The sequence below is a fragment of the Symphalangus syndactylus genome, chromosome 4 (genome assembly GCF_028878055.3).
Source record: "Symphalangus syndactylus isolate Jambi chromosome 4, NHGRI_mSymSyn1-v2.1_pri, whole genome shotgun sequence".
Lineage (NCBI taxonomy): Eukaryota > Metazoa > Chordata > Mammalia > Primates > Hylobatidae > Symphalangus > Symphalangus syndactylus.
The window spans coordinates 87,785,358-87,811,241 of NC_072426.2; the positions used below are offsets into that span (position 1 = coordinate 87,785,358).

The window sequence follows — 25,884 nt, forward strand, 5'->3', positions numbered from 1 at the left end:
CCAGGACACATTCATACATATTCATTTGTTTAATATTTAATTTTAATTAGAAGTGAAATGGCATTGCAAAAACACACTGCCACAGCCCTACCACTGGTTGGGTGTCTTGGTGTCCCTCCAGAGCAGGCCAGCTGCCAGGAACCCTTCCTGGGTGACCACTAGCATTTTCCTTCAGTAAACAGACAGTGACAATCAGAAATTTGTACAAAATACAACACACTTGTTTTTCTGCCTTCTCTATTGATTTGGTTTTAGCAGGGAGAAGCTGGATGTAATTTTTGTTTGATTTTCCTCTTGGTTTCTGAGTGGATTGAGATGTTGTTATCAATTCCTCCACCTCCGGGCATCTCAGTGATCTAGTTCCATTGTGACCACCACCACCTGCTTGCAAGCCTGTGGCTCAGGCAAGTCAGCCAGCAAGTTATCTCCATCTGCTTGCCAAAAACCCTGCCCACAACCAGGGTGATGTGGCTGAGATGTGCAGCATTTTTGGGAAGGCAGATTCTGACTGATGAGAGATAAGCCCTCCTGGAGACTCCCTCAAGCACTCATGGCCTACAGAGACCCTCAGTTCCCCAGTCTCAGCTACTAAGGTTACTTTTTGGCTTAGGGCACTCACTGAGCCTCACTGTTCTCATCTGTGTAATGGGGTTAGGGCATTTCTCATGGGAGAAGCAGGAGCGCTCGGTGGGGGTAGCACACATCAGCCTGCCCCAGAGCCTGGCACCAGGTGAGAGCTTTGTAAATGCTGTTCCCTTCCCGCAGCTGCCTGTCCTGACTCAGCTTCTCAGGCTGAGTCACTCCTCCAAGTGCCCTGTCTTCCCTCTTACACCACCCCCTACCCAGGCTTCAGAAACTTCTAGCTACCTGAATGTGCTAGGATGTCAGGCCCCGGATTTCCCTCCCGACACTCCTTGCTACCAGCTTATTTTCTCATGCTGTCTCTTATTCCTAAAAGCATGGCTCACACCTTAGTTCTTTGGGTCACCGGGGTTGGGCGGCCAGGGTGTGGGAGTTTCACATCATGTAGCCTGTCTGCTGTTGCTAGTGCTATCAGCTGAGAGGTGGGAGTCCTGGGACAATGCACAGCTTTCCTGAGAGCCAGCTGGGTAAACACTTTTTCACAAGAACACCCTCGTTCTTGAGTATTTAGGGGAGCACCCAAACAGATGTTGAGAGATCAAGGCAGGATTTTGGCCTCTAATAATAAGGATGCTTTGTTTCCAGCATGCTGAGCATGTGCTCGGACAGTGGGCTATACCATTTTAAGAGAACAGCTTTTGGGCTGGAGTCTCCTAGACTCCATTCCCTGCTTTACCGCTTATACCCTGTGTGACCCTGGGCAAGTCACTTCACCTTTTTGAGCCTTAGGCTACTGATCTATAAAAATGGGGTTATTATTCTCCCCTGGAAGGACTCTTGCAAGGGCTATATGAGGGAGCACATGGTTCCTGGCACATCATAGGCCCTCAGCACATGCTGCGGCCTTCTTCCTGTGGCACTGGGGGTTGCTGATGATGAGCTTCTTTCTGCTTAGCATGTCTGGGCAAGGCACCTGGGTCTGAAAATGGTGACCACCAGCAGGTTGCTGGCTTCTGGCCATTCAGCCTCCTGACCCTTTGTTGACCATGCCTCCTTCTTCCCCTCCACTCTGAATGCCAGAAAGTACATAGTGAACTTTCTTTTTGTTGGCATAATTGTGCAAACTCTTGATGTCATTGGTCCTAAAGAGTTACTCCAGAGTGGCGATGCTAGCTAGTTGGTCTGCAGGAGGCATGGCAGCTGGGAGGGGAGGGGCAGAATAGGTGATCTGAACTGAACTGGGAATTCTACATGGTTGAAATGAAATTTGTGCTTTGGTGAGTTGCATGCAGCAGGAGGGAGGACAGGCACACAGTGAGCATTTGCAGGATGCCTGAGGACTCAGCTGTGGCTTTGGCAAGACTAAGCATAGCATACATATCTATGGGTGGCTCGTTTGTATAGAAATCAGACTCATCCTGGCTTAATCCCCCAGTTGAGAGCTTGGTGTTCTGGAGGTATGGCATGGACAAGTGTGCTTTGGCTCACACGATGATGATGATGATAATGATGATGCTGGTGTTGATGGTGGTGATGTTGATGGTTATGATGATGGTGGTAGTGGAGGTGGTGATGATGGTGGTGATGATGAAGGTGATGGTGAAGGTGATGATAATGATGGTGGTGGTGATAGAGCTAGTTCAGCTCTTACCACATGCTAGGTACTATTCTACCTGCTTTGAATGTAGATTTAATTCTCATAAGAATCCTCTGAGGTTGGCTTTGTTATCATCTCCATTTTGCAGATGAGGAACAAAGGCAGAGAGAGGTTAAAATTGTTCATTGCCAAATGGTTGCTAAGGGGTGGAGTCCAGTGTTGAACCCTGGCTGACTTAGCCCTGTGCCCTCTGCCTCTGTCCCGTGAATGATGAGCAGGCATGCTGAGCGAAGCTGTGTCCTGTGGCACAGACAAGGCTCTGTCCCAGCTCTAACAGAAATATAGTTGTGCATTGCTTAATGAGAAGTGTGTCTTAGGTGGGCTCATTGTTGTACTTACTGTGTACTTACACAGACCTAGAGGGTACAGCCACCTATACACCTAGACTATATGGGATAGCCTATTGCTCCTAGGCTACAAACCTGCACAGCATGTTACTGTACTGAATACTGTAGGCAGCTGTAACACAGTGGCAAGTATTTGTGTATCTAAACAAATATAGAAAAGGTAATGATGTTACTGTGGCTATGATATCACCAGGCAATAGAAGTTTTTCAGCACCATTATAACCTTTGGGATTACCATGTTCATGGTTAACTGAAATGTCATTTTGTGGTGCATGACTGTATAGTGTGAACCACATATGTAATTTAAAATTTAAAAAGTAAAAAGAAAAAGGTGAAATTAATTTAGTATATTTCTTTTAGCCGATTATTGTCATTTCAACATATAATTAATATAAAAATAATTAATGGGAGGCTGAGGCAGGCGGATCACGAGGTCAGGAGATTGAGACCATCCTGGCTAACACGGTGAAACCCCGTCTCTACCAAAAATACAAAAAAATTAGCCGGGCATGGTCGCGGGCACCTGTGGTCCCAGCTACTCCGGAGGCTGAGGCAGGAGAATGGTGTGAACCCGGAAGGTGGAGCTTGCAGTGAGCCGAGATCGCGCCACTGCACTCCAGCCTGGGTGACAGAGTGAGACTGTCTCAAAAAAAAAAAAAAGAAAAAAAGATAATTAATGAAATATTTTGCATTCTTTGTTTTGTACTAAGGCTTTGAAATTCAACCTCGGCTTTACACTTACAGCCGATCTCAGTTGATTCCGCCTCGTTTCAAATGCTCAGAAGCCCCCTGTGGCTCGTGGCTGCCACATTGGATAGTGTGGGATCACCCAGACTCTGTCTCAAGGTGCACAGTCTGACTGGGGACGTCTGCTCATATTTTGCTTCCCACTGGTCACACAAACCTCTCAGCCATGTTTCAGCGTCTCCTGATTCGTCCCATGGCCTCCCAAATTGCCTCTTTGAATAATTTCCCATCTCTGTGGGACCTCTGTGACCTCACGCAGGTGCTTCTTTTGGTTTGGGAGCCCTTTCAAGTGGGGTTGGAGCTGAGTCCTACAGAGCAGAGAGAATTTGGAAAGGTCAGGAGTCAGGGTGCTGGTGAAAACCAGGACAGGCAGGGGGCACATCAGCTGCTTCCAGTGGTTTAGTAGGTGAGTGAGTAATTTCTGATGATGGTCATCGTAGCTGCAGTTCACTGGGCACCTCCACAAATACCTGACCTTTAATTCTCACAATAACCCTGTAATGGAGATACATTTCCCCTTTTAATTGTAATCAATGTTTTCATTGGTAGGGAGACGAAGGTGCAGAGAGGTGAGAGGCACCTTAGCTGATGGGTGGTGAAGCCAAGACTGGGGCCAGGGCTGTCTGACTCCCAGGGCCAGGCCCTTCCCCTCTGTCAGGGTGCTTAGTCTCAGGCCGATGAATGGTAATTCTTCCATGGACCCGGAGCCCTGGAGGCTTGTGGGCAGGACTGTGTCAGGGCAGAAGCACTGCGTTGCGGGGACAAGTCTGGCATGAAATGACACAGCAGAAAATCCTGAGAATTCATGCTGTTTATGAAAATCCTCTTGATTACTATCCAGGCTGTGCTGGTCCCATGCTCCAGGGGCCCAACATCCTTTCAGGGAGACCACAGCTCACCTGTTGGAGCAGCTGGAGCCAGAGCCCCGGCAGCCACGCTTATGGACAGTCCCGAGGAGGCTGCTATCTCCTATATTTTGGATAATGATGGAGAGGGTGCTGACAACACCTTCACTGACTATTGGCTGTCAACTTGCATTTATAATTTGGGAGGATTGTCCCTAGGGTAACCTCACTGTCACTCCCTGGACCTTCCATCTGCTTTCTTCCATGGGGCCCACAGAGGTGGCCTAAGAACTTAGGTTACTGGGAAATACTCCTAATTCCAAGCTGTCCATGGGAGGGGTCCTGCTGGTGAGCACCTGGAGGAGAGACGTGTTTAGGGAGACAAAAGGTTGAGCATGGCATACAAGCCCTTCTTTACATTTCTCCATTTGTCACTCCACTAGAAGTTCTCTGGGGGCCTCGCCGTCATGCATGACACAGGCAGCACCGTTTTGAGCTCATCACCCCTGAGCCCTCCGAGTACCCAGTGGTCTTGGCCACCCTGCTTACTGGAAATGCTGCCTTTTCCTGCTTGGGGGGCATTTGCCTTCTGGGTCTCATGCCATGTCCTTAGCCCTCATTCTGTCTTGCTCTGTATCTCTTCCTGGGCCAACATTCACATTGGTGGCTTCAGTTGTTCCTCTGTGGTGAGGACACAGCAAATTACATCTGTAGTCCTGATCATGTATGGACTCAAGTTTTCAAGCATCTGATTAAGATGTGCTTCAACACCTCACAGTAAACAAGCCCCCATCAGAACTCATAGCTTTCATCCTAAGCTTGTTCCTCCTTCTCTGTTTCATGGATTCACTATTGCCACCTTCATGCTTCCGGAGGTCCTGTTTGGAAGCCTCCAAGCCATCCTAGCCTCCCCTTTCTTCCCCTGTCTCCATCCAGACAGTCAGCTTGTTCACTCTTCCCCTGAGTGCCTCTTCTCCTTCATCCTCATTCACTCCTGATGCCCCTCCCCTTGGAGTCTGCCTGTCATCCTCTCTTGCCTGGTCTGTTGCCACACCTCCCACTCTTGTCCACTGTTCTTTCCAGACCACTTCTGTTGGCCCAGCCCTGTTTATGTCCTTCCACAACTTTAGGATTTCCCTCCTATCTGAGGGTACAGACCCATCATGCTGGCCTTTGAGACGTGAGATCACCTGGGCATGACTTGGTTCTAGATGTCTCTTCTGACATTCCCTTCCCCATCTGCTGCCACATAGCACCATTAATCACAAGTCACACATTTCTTGCTTCTGTGCTTTTGCTCTTGTGGTTCTCTTTTGGCAACGGGTGACAGAAACTCACCTTGAGCTACCTTAATTAAAGTGCTGGGGGCCGTCTGAGCCTCTGGCTTTGTCAAACCAGGGACTCAAATGTGGCCCTTTGGTTTCTTCACCTGTATATCGGTCAATTCCCTCACCCCAGCTTCCCCCATTGGACAAGAAACATGGCAGCTCTCACCTCCTGAGTCTCCTACCAGCTTTGTCTAGAGGGCCATCCCTCTTCTCTTAGTTACAGTTTGAAAAAAATCAGGGAAGGGCTCTGATAGGCTGGGCCTGAATCATGTGACCTCTTCTGGACTAATGAGCTATGGCCAGTGCCTGGGGGACAGGGTGCATGGATGGCAGCACCCACTAGAGCTATAAAATCAAATTGGAGCAGGATAAGGAGTCATTCCCCCAGACAAGAGCAGGGAGCTATTTCCAGAAGAAGAGGGATGTGCTGGGCAGGCAACAAGCTGTGCATGCATCTGCTGCCCCTCTCTTCTCCCCTTGCTCACACCTTCCCTAGAGGCCAGGCAATCTTTTGGGCTCTCCTACCATTTACATGTGGATGGAGTTACGATTTTTGCAGCTTGTTGCAGCTGTCTCTACATCTGACTCCTCCAGACTGCTTGCTGGACGGTGCTCAGCTAGGAAGGTCAGATTGCGGACTGGAACTTGCCTTAGATGTCTGGGGGCTTTGTCTTCCCCATCAGCAGGCATGGTGGCCTTGCATCCATCCTGTTTCTCAGAGGTTTCCCTGCCTTCCCATCCTCCTCAGGTCTGCATCCTGCCAGTGGATTTTCAGAGCTTCCTGGAGGCAAGCACACAGCCCAGCACCGGCTAGAGATTCATGACTTTCCTCCCTCCTGCCCTCCCTATTCCCCTACACCCACTAGAGAGTCCTAAGGACTATTAACCTGTCCCCTCATTTGGGGCTGATGTATATATTTAGTGAAAAAGGCAGGGGAGTGGAGACAAGAATGGGGGACCTCCACTAGAGCTTCTGACACCTCTGATTGGCCCAGGAACCTATGCTAACCAACAGACGACTGGATCTCCCCTTTATCCTGGTGACAGGGCTTGTGATGAACTGCTCATATTTTATTCCTCAGGAAGTTTTATTGCTATTCCAGAATGGTAGGATTAACTCTAAGTGCTTTCTGGGGTGTTCATTTCCCTCTAAACTGGAAATCACTATAATTGCAATGAAAACTCTGACTCAGAATCCGAATCTGCCTTTTCAGTTGCTCTTGCAAAGTTGGTTAAAAAAATAAAAAGGCAGCTGTGGGTTAGGAAAGAGCCCATTTGGTGTCCTGGGCAGAGGCTGTGTGGTTGACATCTTGAAGAATGGCAGGTTGGCCATCAACAGCCAGCCAAAGTGGTCACCCAGCTATTGGCTGCAGGCAGGGGCTGCACAGACCCAGGGCCACCAGAGGGCCTTCCCCAGCCTTCAGCAAACCATAAAGCCCATGGTGCTGGCCTGGGCAGAGGACATCTGGCGGAGTGTGGATTTATTTTTGATTATTGGATTTTCTGGAAGGAGAAGGGGGCTAACAATAATGAGGGGCTTCTGTATAGGAGGCATGTTCCTAAATATCAGAAAGACTCAGGGTAGGGGCTTTGGAGTCAGACTGACTTGGACTTGAATTGTGGCATTGGCACTCACCTCTCCAAGCCTCAATTTTGCTAACTGTAAAGTGGGGATAATAATCGACTTGCCCTCCTGGGGTTGCTGGGGTGAGTAAATGAGACGGGGAGTGCGTGGGGCTTGGTACAGTGCTGGGTGCACTGCCGGGGTGTCCCCTGGTTTTGCTCCTGGAGAGGTGGCAGCGAGCAGAGGTGTGTGCTCTTGCCCAGCTCACGATGGCAGCTCTGTCAGTTCCTCCTCTTCAGTTTGCACAGCCTAGCTCAGGTGTGGGCTTCTGCATCAACCCAATGGGCTCCTGTTGGATTCGAGCTTCTACTCCTGGAGGAGAAATTGCATTTCTGTAATTAATTTGAACATTTTTTCCATGTGACTTCTCTGAGCTGCTATTGCATGCCAGGCTCCATGCTTGGACCTGGGAGTATGCAGTGGTGAGAAAGATTCCCAGGATCTGCGGCCACTCTCTAGAGACACCCGCTCCTGCTGGGATGGACCCCCTTGGATATGGAGGTTGCTCAAGAAGCCGGGGGCCCTTCTGGAGACCAGGGTGTGGACTGTGGTCTCTGGGGCTCGACATTCTGTTGTATCACTCTCCTGAAGGCAGCAGAGCTGGACAGAATCAGACCTCCTGGCTCAGCCCTTGTTACTAGAGTGCCTGAAGCTCTCTAGGCCTCAGTTTTTTCCTCTGTAAAGCAGGAATGAAAATCCTGCTCTCGTAGGCTTGCTGTGAGGAGGAAATGAAGGGGAGAGTGTGGGACAGTGCAAAGAAGGGGCTTCATAAGCCATAAATGGGGGCTCACTTCCCTACTCCCCTGGCCCAGCGTTCCTGGCAGGAAGGACATCTACTCTTGGGAGGAGGAGAGGGGACAGTGTTGGTCTGGGCAGCCGTTTCCCATGGTTGCAGCCCCATCCCACTGGCATTGATCATACTATTAGTCCAGTTGTCTTCACCTTCCTCGGAGCCCAAGAGCAACTCTGGCATTTCCAGGGCCTTCCGGCGGCCTGTGATGGATGGCTCCACCGTCCAGTCCATGTTTGTGCTAGGCCTGGGTGGGTGTGGCATGTGATGGATCAGCCCGAGGATGGTATTTTGGAAGGAAAATTCAAATTATATTTTAAGATAACGCCCTGCCTCCCCAGCCCCCAGCCTACATCCCATTTGTAATCTGGCCCAAGAGGTTCTGGCAGGAGGTAACGAGTTTGTAGGCAGCCCCATTAGGCCTGCAGATCCTGCCTCTTAAATAATATAGATGTAGCTTTAATTTGGGAGCTTAGCAGGCATGTTTTGGTGGTGGGGCTCTGTGGGGTTGCAGAGGCCCTGGGCCACCTGTGTTGCTCCTAGCATGGCCTGGCTGCCTGGGTATCGGGTATCCAGCCGCGTCACCACGCTGTTCTTGCAGAGCTCCCGGCCTCTGCTGACCACCAGCCCCATCTTGAGCAGCATGATGTCCCTAGACATGGAATTGGGAAGCAATGACACCCATTATTTCTGGTGTTTCAGACAGGATAGACATTAATAGCCTCAAGAGTGCAGATAATAGTAAAATGCAGCAAAATAATTAGGGAATGATGAACTTTGTGTATTTATCAATTTTGTTTGTTAATATAATTTGTTTAATTATAGGTTTATATAATTTAATCCATACTGGCTGTGTTTAATAACTGGCTTGCAAATTGCTGAAAATTTAACAATAGGCTCTGGCAAGGTGGTAGGATGGGCTGCAGCCCACTGAGTGTGTGTGAGTGCAGGTGAGTGTGAACACTGGTGAGTCGGAATACCTGAGCGTGTGTGTGTGAGTGAATGTGTCAGTCAGGGAGGCCTTCCTTTGTACCCAGACTCAGGCCTGGGGTGGAGTCCCAGATGCCACCTGACCTGGCACCCACTGGGCTCAGGCACGGGAAGCTCTGTGGCACCCTGGAGCTCAGGCAGAGTGAGGTGCCTCTGCAGAAGTGGCATCAGGAGGCCCACAATGAGGGGTGTTGGCATCTGTGGGCCCCTTGCTGTGGCTTCACTTCTGGCTCTGGTTGCCACTGTCCCTTCAAAGACAGGTTCCCAAGGAAACAAATTAAACCCGAGTAAATATCAGAAAGTAATTATGTAAATTAAATACATAATTTAAGGAACACTTGTCATGAGGTCAGTGGAAAGCTGTGAAGGCAGAAGCCTCCCTGTCAGGACTGGCAAGGCACAGGCGGGTGAGGGGTGGCAGCTGCACTGGAGAGGATGGGCTGCTGTTCTGAGCAGCCTGCCCCTCACACGGGCTCCATCCCAGGTGCTTCATGTCTGTCCTTCTGTGTGTCCCTCACAGTGGTCCTACCCCTAGACAGCCTCACTCTGCCCAATTTAGAGGCAGTGGCTGAGGCTCAGGGAGCTTAAGAGCCATGCCCAGGCCAGAGATGGCTACCCATGAGTCCACCTCCCCTGTGACAGGCCCCAAAGCCCAGGCTGTTTCTCCCACAGGGGAGCCACAGCCCTGCCTTGAAGTGGCCTCTCTGAGAGCTAGGCAGCATCTGCTCCAGCTGTGGGGGCTCTCGGGCACAGAGCAGGGCTTCAGGGCTCACTCCAGTGCAGTGTCTCCATTGCTGTCATCCTTTCTCTGCCTCAGAGACAGGAGGCAGTGGGCAGGAGTGGTGGGCTTGGCATGGCTGGGCCCTAGGCCCTGGTCTCAGGGTTTCCTGGCATCCCTCCTGTCCAGAAATGCCACTGTGGCTATCCTTCTGTGGGCACACAAGGCCCCACACCCCTCATACCCAAACAGAACCACACACAGGTCTACAGCTGGGCTGTTGAGTTCCATGAGGCCTTTGATCCTGACATCCTCTCGGTCTGGAATACTCTCTTTCTTGTCCATGCAGAATATGCCTCTTTGTCCTGCAAGTTCCAACTCCCCACTGTCTGAAGGCTTTCTTGAGACCTTCCCTCTGTCTGGGGAAACAAACCCCTTCTCGTGCACTCCCTGCTGTTCCTAGTACATCCTCAAACACTGTTTTCTTGTCTGTCTCCTGTTGGGCTCCTTGAAGTTGGGGACAGGGTCTGATCCTTCTGTCTAGTACCCACGATAGGGCATGGCCTGGTTGGGCACCAGACATAGGCTTGGAGCTAGCCTGAGTGGGTGAGATAGTGTGGGGCAGTCCCATCACCCTGACACTGAGAGAGTGGGAATTGTGGGCAGTGACCAGGGCAGCCCCGCACACATTCCCCACCAGGGCAGATCCCGAGACACTGCTGGTCCTAGGGATCAGGAGGTCCCATTGGGTGGGTGGGAGACAGCCCCTGGGTGGCCCTCAGACAGGTCTGTAGAGGTGGAACCCAGCCCAGGTTGCTTCCAAGTTAACTCGGTTGGGGCTGCTCTTTCTAGTAGAATGGGCTTTACTCAGAGTGATAATTTACAGAACTAATGAAGATGCTACATTTCACTGTGTAATGTCACTTATTAATACTGATTGCAAATTAACGCTGGTAACGGCATGCATCATGTTTTCCTCTTGCCATTCTTAAATGCCAAACTCCAGCATTTGACCAGCCTGCTGCACAGTCTCTCTGGAGCTCTGTATGCCTGCAGTGGCCACTAGATAGGTCTGGGGTGGGGATGGAAGTTTCCATGTCTTGGTGCACAGAGAGCAGAGCCCCTTATAGTAGACAGATCCAGGGTTGGATCCAAGCTCTGTTCTGAGCCAGTGACTAACCTGTGAAATGGGCATACTCTGGTAATTCCCTACGGGTGCTAAGGCTCAGATGAAATGTGTGTGCCAGGCACCTACCTCAGTATCACAAACCAGACCATTGCAAACATGATGGGGTTTGCAAACCTGCCTCCTTCTCATCCCTTCCCAGGGGACTTCAGCTTTTTGGTGAATAAGGCTAAAGAGCTCTGGCTCTGGAGTCAGAGGCCCTGGATTTGAGCCCCTTCCTAGGCTGGATAAACTCAGGCAAGACATGAGGGTGTCATGGGGATTAAGTGAGACAGTATATGCAAATTACTTCACACAATGCCTGGCTAGAAGTCAGACCTGGGTAAGACGTGCTGTGTTCTAGTCAGCTTGGGCTGCATTAACAAGATGCCTCATGCTGGGGGGCTTAAACAACACACATTTAATTTTCACAGTCTGGAGGCTGAGAAGTCCAAGATCAAGGTGCTGGATCTGATGTCTCGTGAGGGCACTCTTCTTGGTTTGCAGTTGGCCATCTTCTCTCAGTGTGCACACCTGGTGGAGAGAAAAAGATCTCGAGTCTCTTTTTTTCTTATAAGGCCACTAATTCCAATCAGAAAGTCTCTGCCCTTATGACCCTAATTGCCTCCCAAGACCCCCTCTTCTACTACCATCATATTGAGGGTTAGGATTTTAACACATGAATTTTCGGGGAGCACATTCAGTCTGTAACATGCTGTTACGATTACGCCATCATTGGTTTGGCCATGCCATGGAGAGATGGTCATCTGGCTGTGGCATTAACAAATCCAAAGGCATCAGCTTTGGAGCCCCTAGAAATTCACATGTGGCTGTTTGGACAAACACTTGGAAATTACTTCTCTAGATTTGCTTCTCTACTTAAATGAAAGAGGAATCCAGAAAAATACCCAGAGCTCCTTCAAAGCAATGATGTGGGTCATTCCTCTGTGTTCTGAAGGAGGAGCTCAACTTCTCTGGCCTTCAGTTTTTTCATCTTTCATGGTATGGTTAGCCTTCCTCACAAGCCGCAGAGAGGGAGAAAAGAAACGAAGCACCAAGCACCCGAGGGCTGGAGGCGAGCCTCCCGCTGGGCGCCTTCGGCTGGGGTCTTGCTCCTGCCCCGAGGGGCCTGTTGATGCAGGAAAGAAGCTTGTGGGGAAATGCCATGTCAATTCCTCATCCTGAAAAAATGGCATCAAAGCAGCAGGACTCTGAAAACCATCCCTGCAAATCATAGAGGAAGAACTGCTAAAACCATTACCAAATACCTCATTAAGTGAAAGGTGACAGGAAAATCAAACTTTATTTGTGAAAATTCTAAAAATCATTAGCATGTTATGGATTCCTTAAAAATATGATCTCACTCAGTTGATGGAAGGGAATTGCAAATCAAAGGGACTATTTATTGCAGTGGGAATAAGGGACCTGCCAGATTAAAAGAAAATATTGAAGGAGCCAGAGATTTGAAACATGAAAGACAGTAGCAGATAAACACCGCGGAATTTTATCCAAATACTGGAACCCAACTTGGAACAGAAGTTGGTGAAGAATTATTTTATAAACCCATTTTCATCATAACATGTGTAAAATGCAAATCTTGATAATTATGTAAATTAGTTACTTGGCATAATTTACTTAATTCAAAGCACTTAATGCAGCGTGGTATGTTTTTTCCAAAGTGCCAGAGTAGACGTTTATTTTAAATTGTTTTTAATCTTGATCTTCCAGCCTGATTATTTAAAATGTTTTTCCCTGTGTTTGTTTTTTAAATGGAAAGGAGTAGAGCTTGGTGGGAAACTGGAACGTGGTTGGATCAGCCGAAGCCTTCCATTGTCAGTGCCCCAGGCAGGGGCTGTGGGTACTGTTCATTCAAGGTCCCTGTGTCTGAAACAGCACACGTGTGAACACACCATGTGAACGTGCCCATACGGAGTCATCCAGACCACCCATTCCCTTTCCTGAATCTGCCCTTATGTGGTTCTGTGGCTGGTTCTGAAACCTGTCTGAGCAGAAGGCTCCTGGGTACTATCAGCCCTTATTAGAGGCAGAAACTTGTTTCCTTTCTCAAAGAGTTTTCAATGACAGACCTTCCCCTTCAAGCCACTTTACACTTTGGAATTTCCATGATCACAGAAGGGAGAGATGACCTTTTTAGTTTTCTATTGTGTCACCCGATTGTCAGGATGGCACCTCCCTTCTTGATGAGACTCTAGAACAAGAGAGATGATTTGCTCATTTGGGAGCCCTTTTGGGGGCGTTCCCTGTGCTGATGAGAAGGTTGGAAAGGAGCTGACAGCCACTGAACATCTATTTTGCACTGTACCAGCTGTGATGTATGCCCCTTGCTGAAGGATCTAAGGCCTCCTAGGAGGAAGATGGGGTTGGCTCTGCTTTGCTGGTGAGGAAATGGGCTCAGAGAGGTGGTTGCCCAGGATCACCCAGATAGTGAACCCAGGCTTGTGCTTATTCTGTGCACCCCTGGGGGAGCAGGGCAATGGGGCTGCTTCTCTGTGCCTTTTCCTAATCTGTGAATCTCAGACCACCAAGGAAGATAGTGTTTTTCTTTTTTTTTTAACAAGTAAAAGTTGTATATGTTTTTATAATATACAACATGTTTTGATATATACATACATTGTGGAATGGCTAAATCAAGGTAATCAACATATGCATTATCTCACATGCTTATTTTTTTGTGGTGAGAACACTTAAAATCGAGTCTTTTATGAATTTTCAAATATGCAATATATTGTTATTAACCATAGTCAACATTTATACAATAGATCACTTGAACTTACTCCGCTTGTCTAATTGAAATTTCACCTCCTTTGACCAACATCTCCCCAGTCCCCTAACTCCCCAGCTTCTGGTAACCACCTTTCTATTCGCTATTTCTGAGTTAAACTTTTTCACATTCCACTTATAAGTGACATCATGCAGTATTTGTCTTTCTGGGTTTGGTTTATTTCACTTAGCATAATCTGCTCCAGGCTTATGCACATTGTTGCAAATGACAGGACTTCCTTCTTTTCAAAGGCTGAAGAGCATTGCATTGTGCATGTACACCATGTTTTCTTCATCCATCTGTCGGCTGGTGAACACCTAGGCTGATTCCCTGTCTTGGCTATTGCAGAGTGCTGCAAGGAGCACAGGAGTTTTAGTACAGGTTTTATTATGATTTAGATATAGCAAGGCCAATAGATTAGGAGATGACTACCATTGAAAAGATTGTTTGTCATACTTGCAGATTCCCAGAGAAGAGGGCCTGCCTTGCCAGCAGGTCCCATAGGGAAGCAGAAAGGGGGAGGGGGGAAACTGGGCAAGAGTTGGCTGTGCTTTCCATGGGGAGGAACAGGTGAGGCAGAGTAGGTGGGCTTAGGATTGGCTGGTTGGAGTAAGCCCAGTGGGCTCTGGGGCATAGAGATGTCCCCGGTTGTCTGGTACCTGGCTCTGGGGTGATTAGGACAAGTGTATAGTGGCCCTAAGTGTGAGATCCCAATATAAAATGTGGTCGGGCTTCTGGGCTCTGGATTGGTTGGTTTGCAGATAAACGGCTTGCTCTGGAGCAAGTTGTTTACTAACCCAGGGAGAGACAGGCCCTCCAGGGTAAGCAAGGCCCCAGATGTCAAAGCATCAAAAGGTAAAAGATGGAAGGGGTCCAGTTTTAGTCTTCTGCATATGGCTAGCCAGTTACCCCAGCCCCACTTAGTGAATAGGGAGTCCTTTCCCCATTGCTTGTTTTTGTCAACTTTGTTGAAGATCAGATGGTTGTATGTGTGCAGCTTTATTTCTGGGCCCTCTTTTCTGTTCCATTGGTTTATGTGTCTATTTTTGTACCAGCACCATGCTGTTTTGGTTACTGTGGCCTGATAGTATAGTTTGAAGTCAAGTATGTGATGCCTCCAGCTTTGTTCTTTTTGCTTAGGATTGTCTTGGCTCTTCGGGCTTTTTTGGTTCCATATGGTACACTCTGAAACTAAAATAAAAGTTAAATAAAATAAATAAGTGCGTATCTTTGGGAAAATGATATGGTTAATACAGCGGGTGGAGCTTTTTGGGATGAGGGATGGGATGTCACTCTGGAGGACCTCAGGGCCAGGCCTGCCATGACTGTTGTCTGGGGAGCTGGGATTGTGATGGGGACAGGGGAGGCCTCCCTCCCAGACAAGACTCTCTCAGATGAGACCTTGGGCAAGAAGACTTAGAGCAGTAGCCCTGTGCTGCTGAAGCTGGTGGGACTCCATCATTCTACTCACCTGAACGCAGCCCTTGCCTAGGCTCTGGGGGACCTTGTCACCTCACGATGGGGGAGGCCTGCTTCCAGTTTTACCAACAGCTGCTGGATGTGCCATACCTTTGCTGAATTGCCCCTGGGCCTGCTTGGTGCCCCACTGACTTCCACAGAGAGTCACCTACATGGATCGATTGCAGGGAATTCATTTATTTATGAAATACTGTCTGCAAATGGAACACATTCTGGTAATAGGAGGTGCTCAGTAAGTGGCAGAAGGGAGCCACTCCTTTCTTCAGGGTCAGCATCAGTCTTACCCTCAGGACCCAGAGCTCCTCCAGGACAGGGCTGTGAAGTTTTAAAATTCTGCTGCTCTGGAACCAAGCATAGGGCCTGGCCCAGGACAGTGCTCAGGAAATATATGAGGAAGGAAGGAAGAAGGTGGGAAGGGAGGAAGAGGAAATGCATAGCTGAGAAGCCAAGGTGTGAGGTGTGGGGAGGTGAGGCTCCAGATGGATTCCGGTGGGCAGAGGGCAAGGGTATCCCCTATGATTGTAGCCACAACAGGTAGTTCTTTGGGTTCTCTTGGAAATGGCAGACCCTGCTGCCATCACACCTGCTCCGCTTGCGACAACTATGGTGACATTAGGAGCTGGTGGTGGGAGGGGAATTTGCAATGAAAGAGGAGAGGAGGCTGGGCAGGGTTCTTAGAAATGAACTTGAATTATGGGTAAACTACATCTGGGAAGAAATTCAAAGCATATCTTTGGGGGCTCAGATAGGAAAGAAGTAAAAAAAAAAAGTCTATGGAATCAAAGTTGTGTCTCAGCCTTTGGAAAATTTGCCAATAATCCAAAAACACTTTTAACTGTGAACTTCTTCTGGGTGTGAGGTGGCAGCCTTCATATATATATATATATACATTACAGATGGTAAAATATTCTCTATAAGTACTCTCAGTGCCTGGGCCTTTCTCAGAAATTGAAAATAGTAGGGGAAGCAATTTGAAATGCCTTCTTTCGCTTCAATTACTTTTCAGAAAGAAGGTATTAAAAATACCCAGTGACTATATGATTTTTTTCAGAGGGAGTGGAGGGATAGTCACAGTTATAACCTTAGATTTTGAAAAAATTATTTTCCTAACATCAGTTCCTTACCAAGTAGGGCTTTGTCTCCACCGGATACGTGGTCATGGTGTGGCTGCTGAAGTCACGCCGGGCTTCAGGCAGGTTCCCGCTGTGGTTCAACTTGATTCTATAAACTTTTACTGTTTCTGACTCTGTTCTAGGCACCAAGCCTTGGGGTTTGATAAAGAACATAAATGAGGGAGGCCTATTTCATGTTACCCATATATTATGATTTAATGTTATCAATATTATTTAATATTATTAAATTTGAAGGAGGCATGAATTTCAACTTGAGGACCTGAGATGGCCTCAGAGGGGAAGTTTGAATTGGGTCTTGATGGAGGAGTAGGGCTCTGTAAATTTCAAATTGGGAGCACCCCAGTGGAGGGAGGGAGGGTGTGTGTGTGTGTGTGTGTGTGTGTGTGTGTATGAAGGATGTCTAGGAGTGGGCAAAGAGCTTCTTTTTCTGGAGCCCAAGGTACATGGTTTGAGGAGGTCATGGTGGAGGCAGGTGATGAATGTAAAAACAAATAGAAAATGCTGTTAGGCATGGTGAAACCCGTTCTCTACAAAAAATACAAAAATGAGCCAGGCATGGTGGCGGGCATCTGTAATCCCAGCTACTCTGGAGGCTGAGGCAGGAGAATCGCTTGAATATGGGAGGTGGAGGTTGCAGTGAGCTGAGATCATGCCACTGCATTCCAGCCTGGGCAACAAAAGCGAGACTCTGTCTCAAAAAAATGCTATTAGGACCACAGTCTTAACTTAGGTACCCAAAATGTCTGGAGTCTATTTTATGCACAATAATGAAGTCTCTAGAAGACTTTTTGTTTGCAACTTGATTGACTGTTGCTTTTGAGGATATTAATTTCTTGTCAACTGTTACATAAATTGTGTTATTTGTTGAAGGTTTAGAGGAGGGCTGTATTGTGAGCAGATATAATCTCAAGAGAGAAAATTCTTGTGGAATGTATTAGAGGGCAGATGCTAGGGTCAGGGGACCCTGCGGGACACTGTTGCATGAGTCCTAGGGAGGAGGTGATAGTGCTGAACCTGAGAAGGGAGAGGAACTCGGGAAATGTTTAGGAGAGAAGTTGAAAGGCCTCCGCTAGTCCAGGATGTGGGCTTCGTTAGCACATGTGTGGTGATGCTGTTCTCAGACACGTGAGAACAGACATGGCAGGTGGTACCGGGGGAAGCTTAGGACTAGTGGGAGTGTGACTGGGAGCATGTGAGGGAGGAGAAGGGGAGCGGGTGGGAGCAGAGGGGCATATCATTGTGCCTGCAAGCCCAGAGGGAGAGGGCATTAGGCAGGGCTGCAGGCTGGATGCTGGAGAACCGTGGAAGACAAAGACTGAGGAGGACCCCCGTTTGTTGATGACTTTGGCAGGAGCTTCAGAGCAGAGTCGTGGAGCCTGAGGCAGGGTGAGGGGGCGAGTGGCCAGGATGTGCTGGGCAAGCAGGGCCAGGTGTAAGAAAGCTGGTGTGGAGGCAGAGAGGGACCTGTGTCCTCTCCTCCCCATGGGTGGTCCCTGGTGCCCACTGACCCTCAGCTTCCTTTCCTGGCAGTTCCACAGTCCAGCCTTGTCATGGGGCGAGCAAGGATCTTCTTCATTTGATGTCAAAGATGCTTCATTCTGGAACTTTCTGTGTGTTGTTCCCCTCTCCTGGAATGTTCTTCCTAGGGGTTTCCAGAGCTGCTTCTCCTCACCAAGGCAGGGTCTTTCCTATCCCACCCTGAAGTCCCCTCCCATCCAGCATTTATTTTCTTTGGGGCTCTTCTCACTGTTGGAAATTATCTCCTTGTCTATCCTGCTATTGGTTTGTTCTGGCTTGTTCTCAGCCTCTGAAATGTTAAGTTCTGTGATACAAGAACCCCAGGGGTTCATTCAGTTTTGTTTTCTTGTACCCGGGGAGAGACAGACACAGAGTGCTCAGTGAGTACTGGGGGAAGTAGGAAAGGGTGGGTGCTGGCAGGACTCTGGCAGGCTTGGGTATTGGGAAGGCCTGGTGATGGGGCCCCTGAGAGCCCAAAGAGGGTGCAGCGAGGCTGGCAGGCAGAGAGGCGATGTCAAGGCCTGACCTGGGCACCGTCACCTTGCATACCTTGCATTCCTTGCAGGAGTGGACTGGCCCATGTTCCCCGAGCTGCCTCCTTTCTCTAAGGTGCAGGACTCCTCTCTAGGGAGCTCCTCCCTGTCCCTGCAGTGTCCAGTGGCCTTTTCCAGAGTCCATGCCTCTCCTGGGTGCCTGGAGAGCTGGTGGCTATTGCCTTTCTCATGCCCGTTCTGGATCAGGTTGATGTGAGGCCTGACAAGGCCTCAGTCAGCAACCTTCGCCAGGGGCGGGTGGAGGTGCGTGTGGTTGGTGGAAGCTGCATTGGTGATGGTGGATGGGGCTGGCCAGTGTGTACAGGGAGCTTGCTGGGGAGGCCCTGGGACAAAGTCCAGAGCTCTGTGGGAGCCAAAGGATTCTGGGGAAGGGGCGCTAACTGTGTGGCCCAGTGGGGGAAGCCCCAGCTCTGTTCATTGTCTACCTGCTTGGGGAGTTCTCTCTGTGTGAGCAGCAGCAGCAGCAGACATTCAGGTTTTTTGGGGGGATGGGGTAGGGTGGCATTACAAATTTGGTTTCTTGCAGGGAGAAAAGGACTTTGTGGGAGAAGTGGGCTTCTGTGGCCCCATTCCTGGAGAGTGGCAGGAGGGCTGCAGTACGGGCTTGGGCTCCCCACTGTTACTCTGCCTCCAGCCCCACTCCAGGTGCAGCTGGACAGAAGCTTCAGGGAAAGGAGGCTGAGAGTTGACCTTGTCAGCCAACTGGAGCAGGCGGTGGTAGCCAGGGGCTGCCGTCCCTCAGAAACACTGGCTTCAGCCAGCACCACTGATTTCAGGTGTGAGGAGCCACTGCTGGCAAGGAGCTTAAACTCTCTCTGATGGATCGTAAACCCTCAGTCCCATTAGGGGCTGCTGGAATAGAAGCCAGAAATGCAGCAGTGGGAGGTGCAGAGGAGCTCTGACGACTTATGTCCTCCCGTGTGCATGTTCTTGTGTACTCATGGGTGCCAAGACAGTTGCTACTTGCCCATGGCATCTCCTATTCCCTGAAGAAATAAAACAGTCCTGTGGGTTGAGATGGTTTTAGGTAGAGGGAGCTCAGGGAAGGGACTGAAGGAGACTTTTCCCCCAGCCTGAGAGGACTGGCCATGCTGGCATGAGGCATAAGGTCCCTGGGGCCACATGGGTGTCCCTACCATACTCATGGACTCATGCAAGCCTTCATGGTACACATGCTTATATAGGCGTGCAGAAAGGTATGCTCTGTAGACATGGCCAGTCTCTCCATTTTAAAGACTTGCAGTGGCCTTAGAAGGTGCTGGAAGGAGCAGAAGCTTGTAAATGACAGGTCTCAGGGTCCCACCTTCATGCCCATCCTGCAGCTGTGCTCGGATCTGTGTCACAGCCAAGACCATGGGCAGTGAGGACCACTGGTGTTCTAAGGAAGAGACAGGGCTGCAGAAGCCGCCTGTGGACATGTGTCTTTGCCCTGGGGCTGACTAGCACTCAGCCCCGTGTGGACAGTGCCACAGGTAAGCTGTGACAGGGCCGTTTTTTAAGGTAAAGGCGTTGCTCTTTCACTTAATGTTTTCATAAGCTGTACCAGATACAATGCATCCAATGACCTTGATCTATCAGTTTGTTACTGCTGGGAAACAAACCGTCCCAAAACTTAGTGGCTTAGAACAGTAGTCACTCATTATTTTTTATAAGTCTATAGGTCAACTGGGCAGTTCCGCTCTGGGCTTGCTTGTGCATCTGAGTTCAGCTGGCTTGCAGCTGGGGATGGCTGCCTGGGTGTCTGCCTGACTCTCCTCTGTGTGTCTCCACATTCCTCCAGCAGCTGGCCTGGAGATGTTCTCATGGTGGTGGCATGGTTAAGAGTGGAAATGGAAATGCACAAACACTTTTTCAAACCTCTGTTTGTGTCAAGTTTACTGCTGTCCCATAGTCAAAGCGGGTCACTTGGCCGAGGCCGGAGCTGGAGCTGGAGCTGGAGGAGTCTTCACAGTGAGAGAACAAAAAGCCTGGGATTAGGAGCCTTTGCCAGGGGCCTGAAGGCAACCAGTCTCCCATATTTAGGAATATCGTTTACACCACACTGGTTAAAGGTGGTTTCTCCAGGCAGTACCAGGCAATAGGACTTTCTGTGATGATCCATCTCATATGAGCTATAACTGTGTTGTCCAACATGGTAGCCACCAGCCAGATGTGGCTGTTGAGTACTTGAAATGTGGCTAGTGCACCTGAGGAGCTGAGCATGTAATTGTGTTTCTCTTCAATTAATTGAAGTTTTAATGGCCATATATGGCTAGAGGTTGTGTTATGTACAGCCCAGATCCGGGGGGAAACCCTCATTGGCACCCGTGGAAGGCTGTTATGTGTCCAGCACAGCTGCCCACTGCTGGTTTTGGTGTGGGTGGCCGCTGGGTGCTAGATGTCCTCCAGCTTATGATGGACAGATTTGCATTGTGCTATGCTCCAGAGAGGGCAGGACTGGGGCTGACACCAGCGCTGGTGTTTCTGGTTGGGGCTCCTGAGCCATCTCTGCACACTTGCCCTGCTACTCCCTCTGATTGGTGAAGAAGAGGTCTTTATCTTCTTCACCTTTTCTTTCAAGAAGCTTGGGAGCTACAGATCCCCATGGCCCTGAACAGACTGATGGAGACTGAGTTGCCTCTCTGGGAACCCCAAGGGTATTGACAGCCTGGGGCTTGTGTGTTGGGGGCCTGGAGCACTGGGCAGGTGTAAGGCACAATATTGTCCTCAGTTGGCTACCTTTCTTCACTTTGGGGGAGCCCTGTGCTGGCCACTTCATCTCCGCCCTGAGGCTGGCTCTCCTTCCTGTCTGACACAGTGGGCAGAGCTACACCAAGACCCTTGCGTTTTGTGAAGCCAGTGGGTTTGGGCACATGGCTGTGCTCCAGGGACCAGGCTGCTGATGGACAAGGGGCCGGCTGAGGTCATGGTTGGGTGATCATGCATTTGCCATCTCTAGAGGGCCCCCAGTTCTCATTTGTACGCTGCTGTACCCTCCCCATGCACCACCAGGAGGTGGGCTCCCTGTACTCCCAGGTGCAGGCTCCTGAGACACAAGCAGGTGGCCCGCACAGGAAGTGTGGTTCTTCAGAGTCCCAGGAAAATGGTAGTTGGCTATTTTCATCCCATTTTACAGAGAGCCCCTCAGGCTCAAAGGGGATAGTGATTTGCCTGAGGGCTTCATAGACTGTACTGAGTCCTAAGTGTCGGGGTTCCTGGCAGGTGCTGAGGCCCTAGTCTAGGGCTTTCCCTCTGTAGTGGTAAGGGGGGCCCTGTGCACAGCCCCCAGCACCCTCATTACGATGGCCGTGGTGCTCTGCTCTCCTCCCTCGCGCTGCTTGGTTCCCCATGATGGCTCCTGTCACACAGTCGAGCTGGGACTATGCTTAGTGGTGAGCCTGTCCTCTTGGCACAACAGGGAGCCTGGGGCTCCTGCAGCAGCTTGCATGGCACTTGGCATGAGTGTAGACCAGGAAGTTTGCAAAATGAGTACAGAGAGAGTTTTGGAGAGGGACAGGTTGGGAACAAAACCTGGTTGAACTTACACTGTTTATTTGGATTTTGATCTTGGTGACTGCATGGGACAGGTCGTGCCTGTGGGCATCCCAGGGCATGGGGACAGTGCAGCTTGTGGGTCTGGGCAGACCTAGAGTGTTCTTTGGAGGATGTGACTCAGGCACGGGTCTTGCTTATGGGAGGTGGAATGCAAGGATGGGCCAGATGCAAGAAACATCCCAGGCTGCGAAAAAATGGCCTGTGGATTGAGACTCTGGGCTGCACATGACCCACCTTAGGCAAGCAAAGGCATTCACTGGCTCATGGAACTGGAAAGTTCGGGAGAAACAGGCTTTAGCCTCACATGCACCCAGGGGCTGAAAATGACATCATCAGGACCATGTCTCACTCTCAGACCCGCCTGCCTCTGTTCCTGGGCATGTCTCTTTTTGGGAAAGCCAAATGGCTTCTATAAGGCTACTGCTAAGAGATGATTTTGGTACTGGTTGAAAAAACTTTAGCACCCTCAGGCCTCACAAGGATAGATTTGTAGCAGTGTGCAGTGCAACTATATTGGCTTCCAGGTCCCTTCTTGTTGAATCTTCCATCCCTGGGTGGTTTGTGCCGACAGGCCTCTCTCCCAGTGATCACCAACATGCCAGGATGGGCTCTCTCTGTACCTCCTTGAACCCCCTGCTCATCCCTGATCCAGTCAGGATGTGGGCTTCTGACTGGACTTGGAGTGAGAGTCACTCCAGCTGGAAACAGGCAGGAGGAATGTTTCATCAAGGAAAATCAGGTCCCTGAAGCCAGACGGGGTCCCACGCCTCAGGGCTGGGGTGCTGTGGTGCAGGCTGTGCATTGGCAGGATTGGTGCAGGGACTAAGGGCTTTCACTGCCTATCTGCTGAGGCCAGGCCCGCTCCAGTCAGGGGCCTCAACTGGCCATGGTTGGTCAAGGACCCTCATGTTGGGAGCAGAGGGAGGTGAAGGGGAATGGGGATGTTAGGGCCAGGGACCGCCAGCAAATGTGGCTGAAGGCCAGAATGGCTGTGATTGGGCCCATATAGAGAAAGAAAGAGAGCTTGTCATGAATCAATGGCACTTTCTGGCCATAGAACCTGTTGGATGGCATCTAACCTGTGGGGGGAGACAGTCAGCCAGGGCTGGACACTGGTGAGCGCTGCTGGGTCTACGCTGGGTCCTCCAACCTCTGTTTAGGGGAATCACTGAGGCCGACTTGGACCCTCATTTTTCGTGGTGGCCTGCAGGGGTGGAACGTGTTGGAGTTAGACACCCTCCCCAGTGCATTCCCACTTAAAGATGATTTTTCTCCTCCTCCTCTTCTTCTACTGCTCAGATATCCGTGGGCTTCAAAGCTTTCTGGACCAGGCCTCACGGCTGGGCCTTGACGTCTCTTTACAAAAGGTGGACAAGAACATTAGCCACGTATTCACCAGCCTCTTCACCACGATGAAGACGGAGGAGCTGAATCGCTACCGGGACACGCTTCGCCGCGCCATCCTGCTGCTCAGCCCACAGGGAGCCCACTCCTTCATCAACGAGGTAAGTCATGGGGGCCTGAGGCCTCAGGGGCCTGGTGCCCAGGGCTCTGCAGAAGATGGCTCAGGTGGGCTGCAGGGCACAGTCCTCTTACGCATGGCCTAAACGGACATGGAGACCTGTAGGTGCTCGGCCCACAGCACACAGCCTGTAAGGGGGGATTCTCTGAGCACTACTTGGCTCCTGATTATTCCCTGACAGGTGAGTCAAGGCCTGCCCAGCCTCTGAGAAGCTGTGGGGAGGCTAGTGGGAAGCCTGTTTACAAGTCACTGCCAGAGATTTCTGAGGCAAGACTCAGGCCTTTTTTTTTCTTTTTAATTTTCCTCTTTGTTGACGGGTGTAAGCCTCTAGGGATAAAATAAATTTCCAGCTTTCTGCAGAGGTGGGTAGGTCTGCCTTGGGATTTCTCAGCACCTGGAGGAGGTGTCTTTGCCTATTGTTGAAGGATACATTAGATGTTCTTATTTTTTTGGCACTTGGGCTAATAATCAGTGTGTATTTCTTTTAAAAACATCTTTGTTCAAGGTTGGAGCCTTCTAATGAAGACAGGGCCCATCAGTTTAAGAATCCATTAGTTAGTAAAGAATCCATTAATTTGTAAAGAATCCGTTAATTTGAGAACAAACTAGAAATAACCTATGAGTTGGCTGATTGGCACTGGCCCAGGTAGTCTAATGGCAGAGAGGTGATAGGCTGGAGTTGGCAGGTGTCCCTCTGGCCTGGGTTGGTTTTGGGGGGTGAGCTGGGGATGTGGTATGCCTGGGAGCAGAGGCAGATTGAACAGGTCACGGGGTGGCCAAGGGCTCCCTGCAGATTCTCCAGACAACCCCAGTCACCTTGTTGGTCCTCTCTGATTGAAAGTAAACTGAAGTGAAACATGGCATTATACTAATTCCATTTGATGTGCTTTGCTTGCTTATTCTGCTTTTCCTTCTAATTAATTATTACTCAGAATGCTACCTCATGCATCAGGAGCCAGCCCAAAGCCCACTGCTGGGGAACTTAAAATTTGGAATGCTTAATGTGGTACAATTGGCCAGCAGCCCTGATGCTCTCTGCTAATCAGGCCCCGAATCACGCCGGTGGTCCGCCAGGCTGTGATGTCCTGTCGGCTCCTGGCATTTTCACCAGAACATGTTGCCCTGTATGAAGTGATTCAGTCCAGTAATGGGCAGCCTGGGATTAGCCGCACTAACATGTCCATTCTTTCTCAGAATATACCCAGCTGTGCGTTTTTGCAAAAGTCTGCTCAGGGAATGGCTCTTCTTGCAGTATTTCCCCAGCTGGATTCTGTACTGGTGATGGTGTCGACTAATCTCGTCGCCGGCCCCCTCCCTTCTTGCTTCTCGCCAATTCCTTGCCCCTTCCCCTTGCTTCCTTTCCTCCTTGCTCTGCTGTGAAGCTTAGGGGTGGAAAGACTATTGGCTTTGGAGTTGAATGGATTTGGGGGCAAGTCCCAGCTCCCTGACTTATTATTTGTGTGACCTTGGGCCATTTGCATCACCGTCTTAGCCTCTATTTCTTCATCTGTTAAAAGGGATGAAGGAGACAGCTATGATAAAGCATTTAGCATATAGCTTTTTAAGAAGCATCTGTTTTCTTTTCACTGCACATATTCATGCATTTTCCTTCTAGAGGATTTTAGCCCCTTCCTGTTTCTACCCCTGTGAGGATTTAACACATAACTAAGACTGGCCTAAGGATGTTATTTCCAAGTGGTTAATTATGCAAACGTCTGCAGTGGTGGATTCGCTGGGCTTGCTTTGTCCTGCTTGCATTGCTGAGTGTGACGGGACTGGGGAAGGCTCTGGGGTGGCCACTGTTTTTTTTTGTCAGGCCATTGTTTTATTTTTAAATTTCAACTTTTATTTTAGATACAGGGGGTACTTGTGTAGATTTGTTACATGGGAATCTTGTGTGATGCTGAGGTTTGGAGTACGGATCCTGTCACCCAGGTGGTGAGAATAGTATCCAATAGGTCGTTTCTAAACCCCCCACCCTCCAATATTCTGCAGTTTGTTTTGCTGGACTCTTAACGTCAGCCAAGTCCCTGGGAGTGTTGGCGGGAGATTGAGGGGAACGATGGCATTTGGACTTTGGGCCAACAGCTCCGACCGTAGTCTTCAGTCTCCGCCGATGATAAGAGTCTTGATCCCTGTTCCCATGCGCCTGCCATTGGGAGGGAGGAAGCTGAGGTTTCTTGGGTGCCCACGATGGCTCTGGCCCTTTGTGCATTCTCTAATCCTCACACTTTGCAGACGGAGGAAATGGAAAAGCTAAAGATGTTAAATGACTTACTTAAGGTCACACAAACAGCCACTTAGGCACTGAACAGGATTAAAGTCCGGATTTTACTCCCTCCAGAGCCCCTCTCTTCCGTCTGTGATGATTCCAGGAACACAGCGTACAGCACTGCACTTGCTAGAGTGGGGAAATAGGGCATGCTGGCTTCATCGGGGAAGATATGGTTCCACTGTCTCTGGCCAGGGTTTGGCAGAGGTTCTCAGGCTGCTTATACGCAAAGCATTTTAACGTATCTCCTAAGTGTGGTGGGAAAGAAATGTGGATTCTGGAGTAAACATGAGCTAT

At 49.7% G+C, this 25,884-nt stretch overlaps 1 protein-coding gene across 4 annotated transcripts in view; it reads left to right on the forward strand.

Moving 5' to 3' along the window:
• GRID1 (glutamate ionotropic receptor delta type subunit 1) overlaps window positions 1–25,884 on the forward strand; it is a 782,044-nt gene that overhangs the window by 205,113 nt on the left and 551,047 nt on the right. For all 4 annotated transcript variants that reach the window (XM_055275485.2, XM_063638138.1, XM_055275486.2 and 1 more), the window contains one exon: window positions 23,093–23,298. In XM_055275485.2, the coding sequence (XP_055131460.1) occupies window positions 23,093–23,298 (206 nt within the window). The remainder of the gene's footprint in view (window positions 1–23,092; window positions 23,299–25,884) is intronic.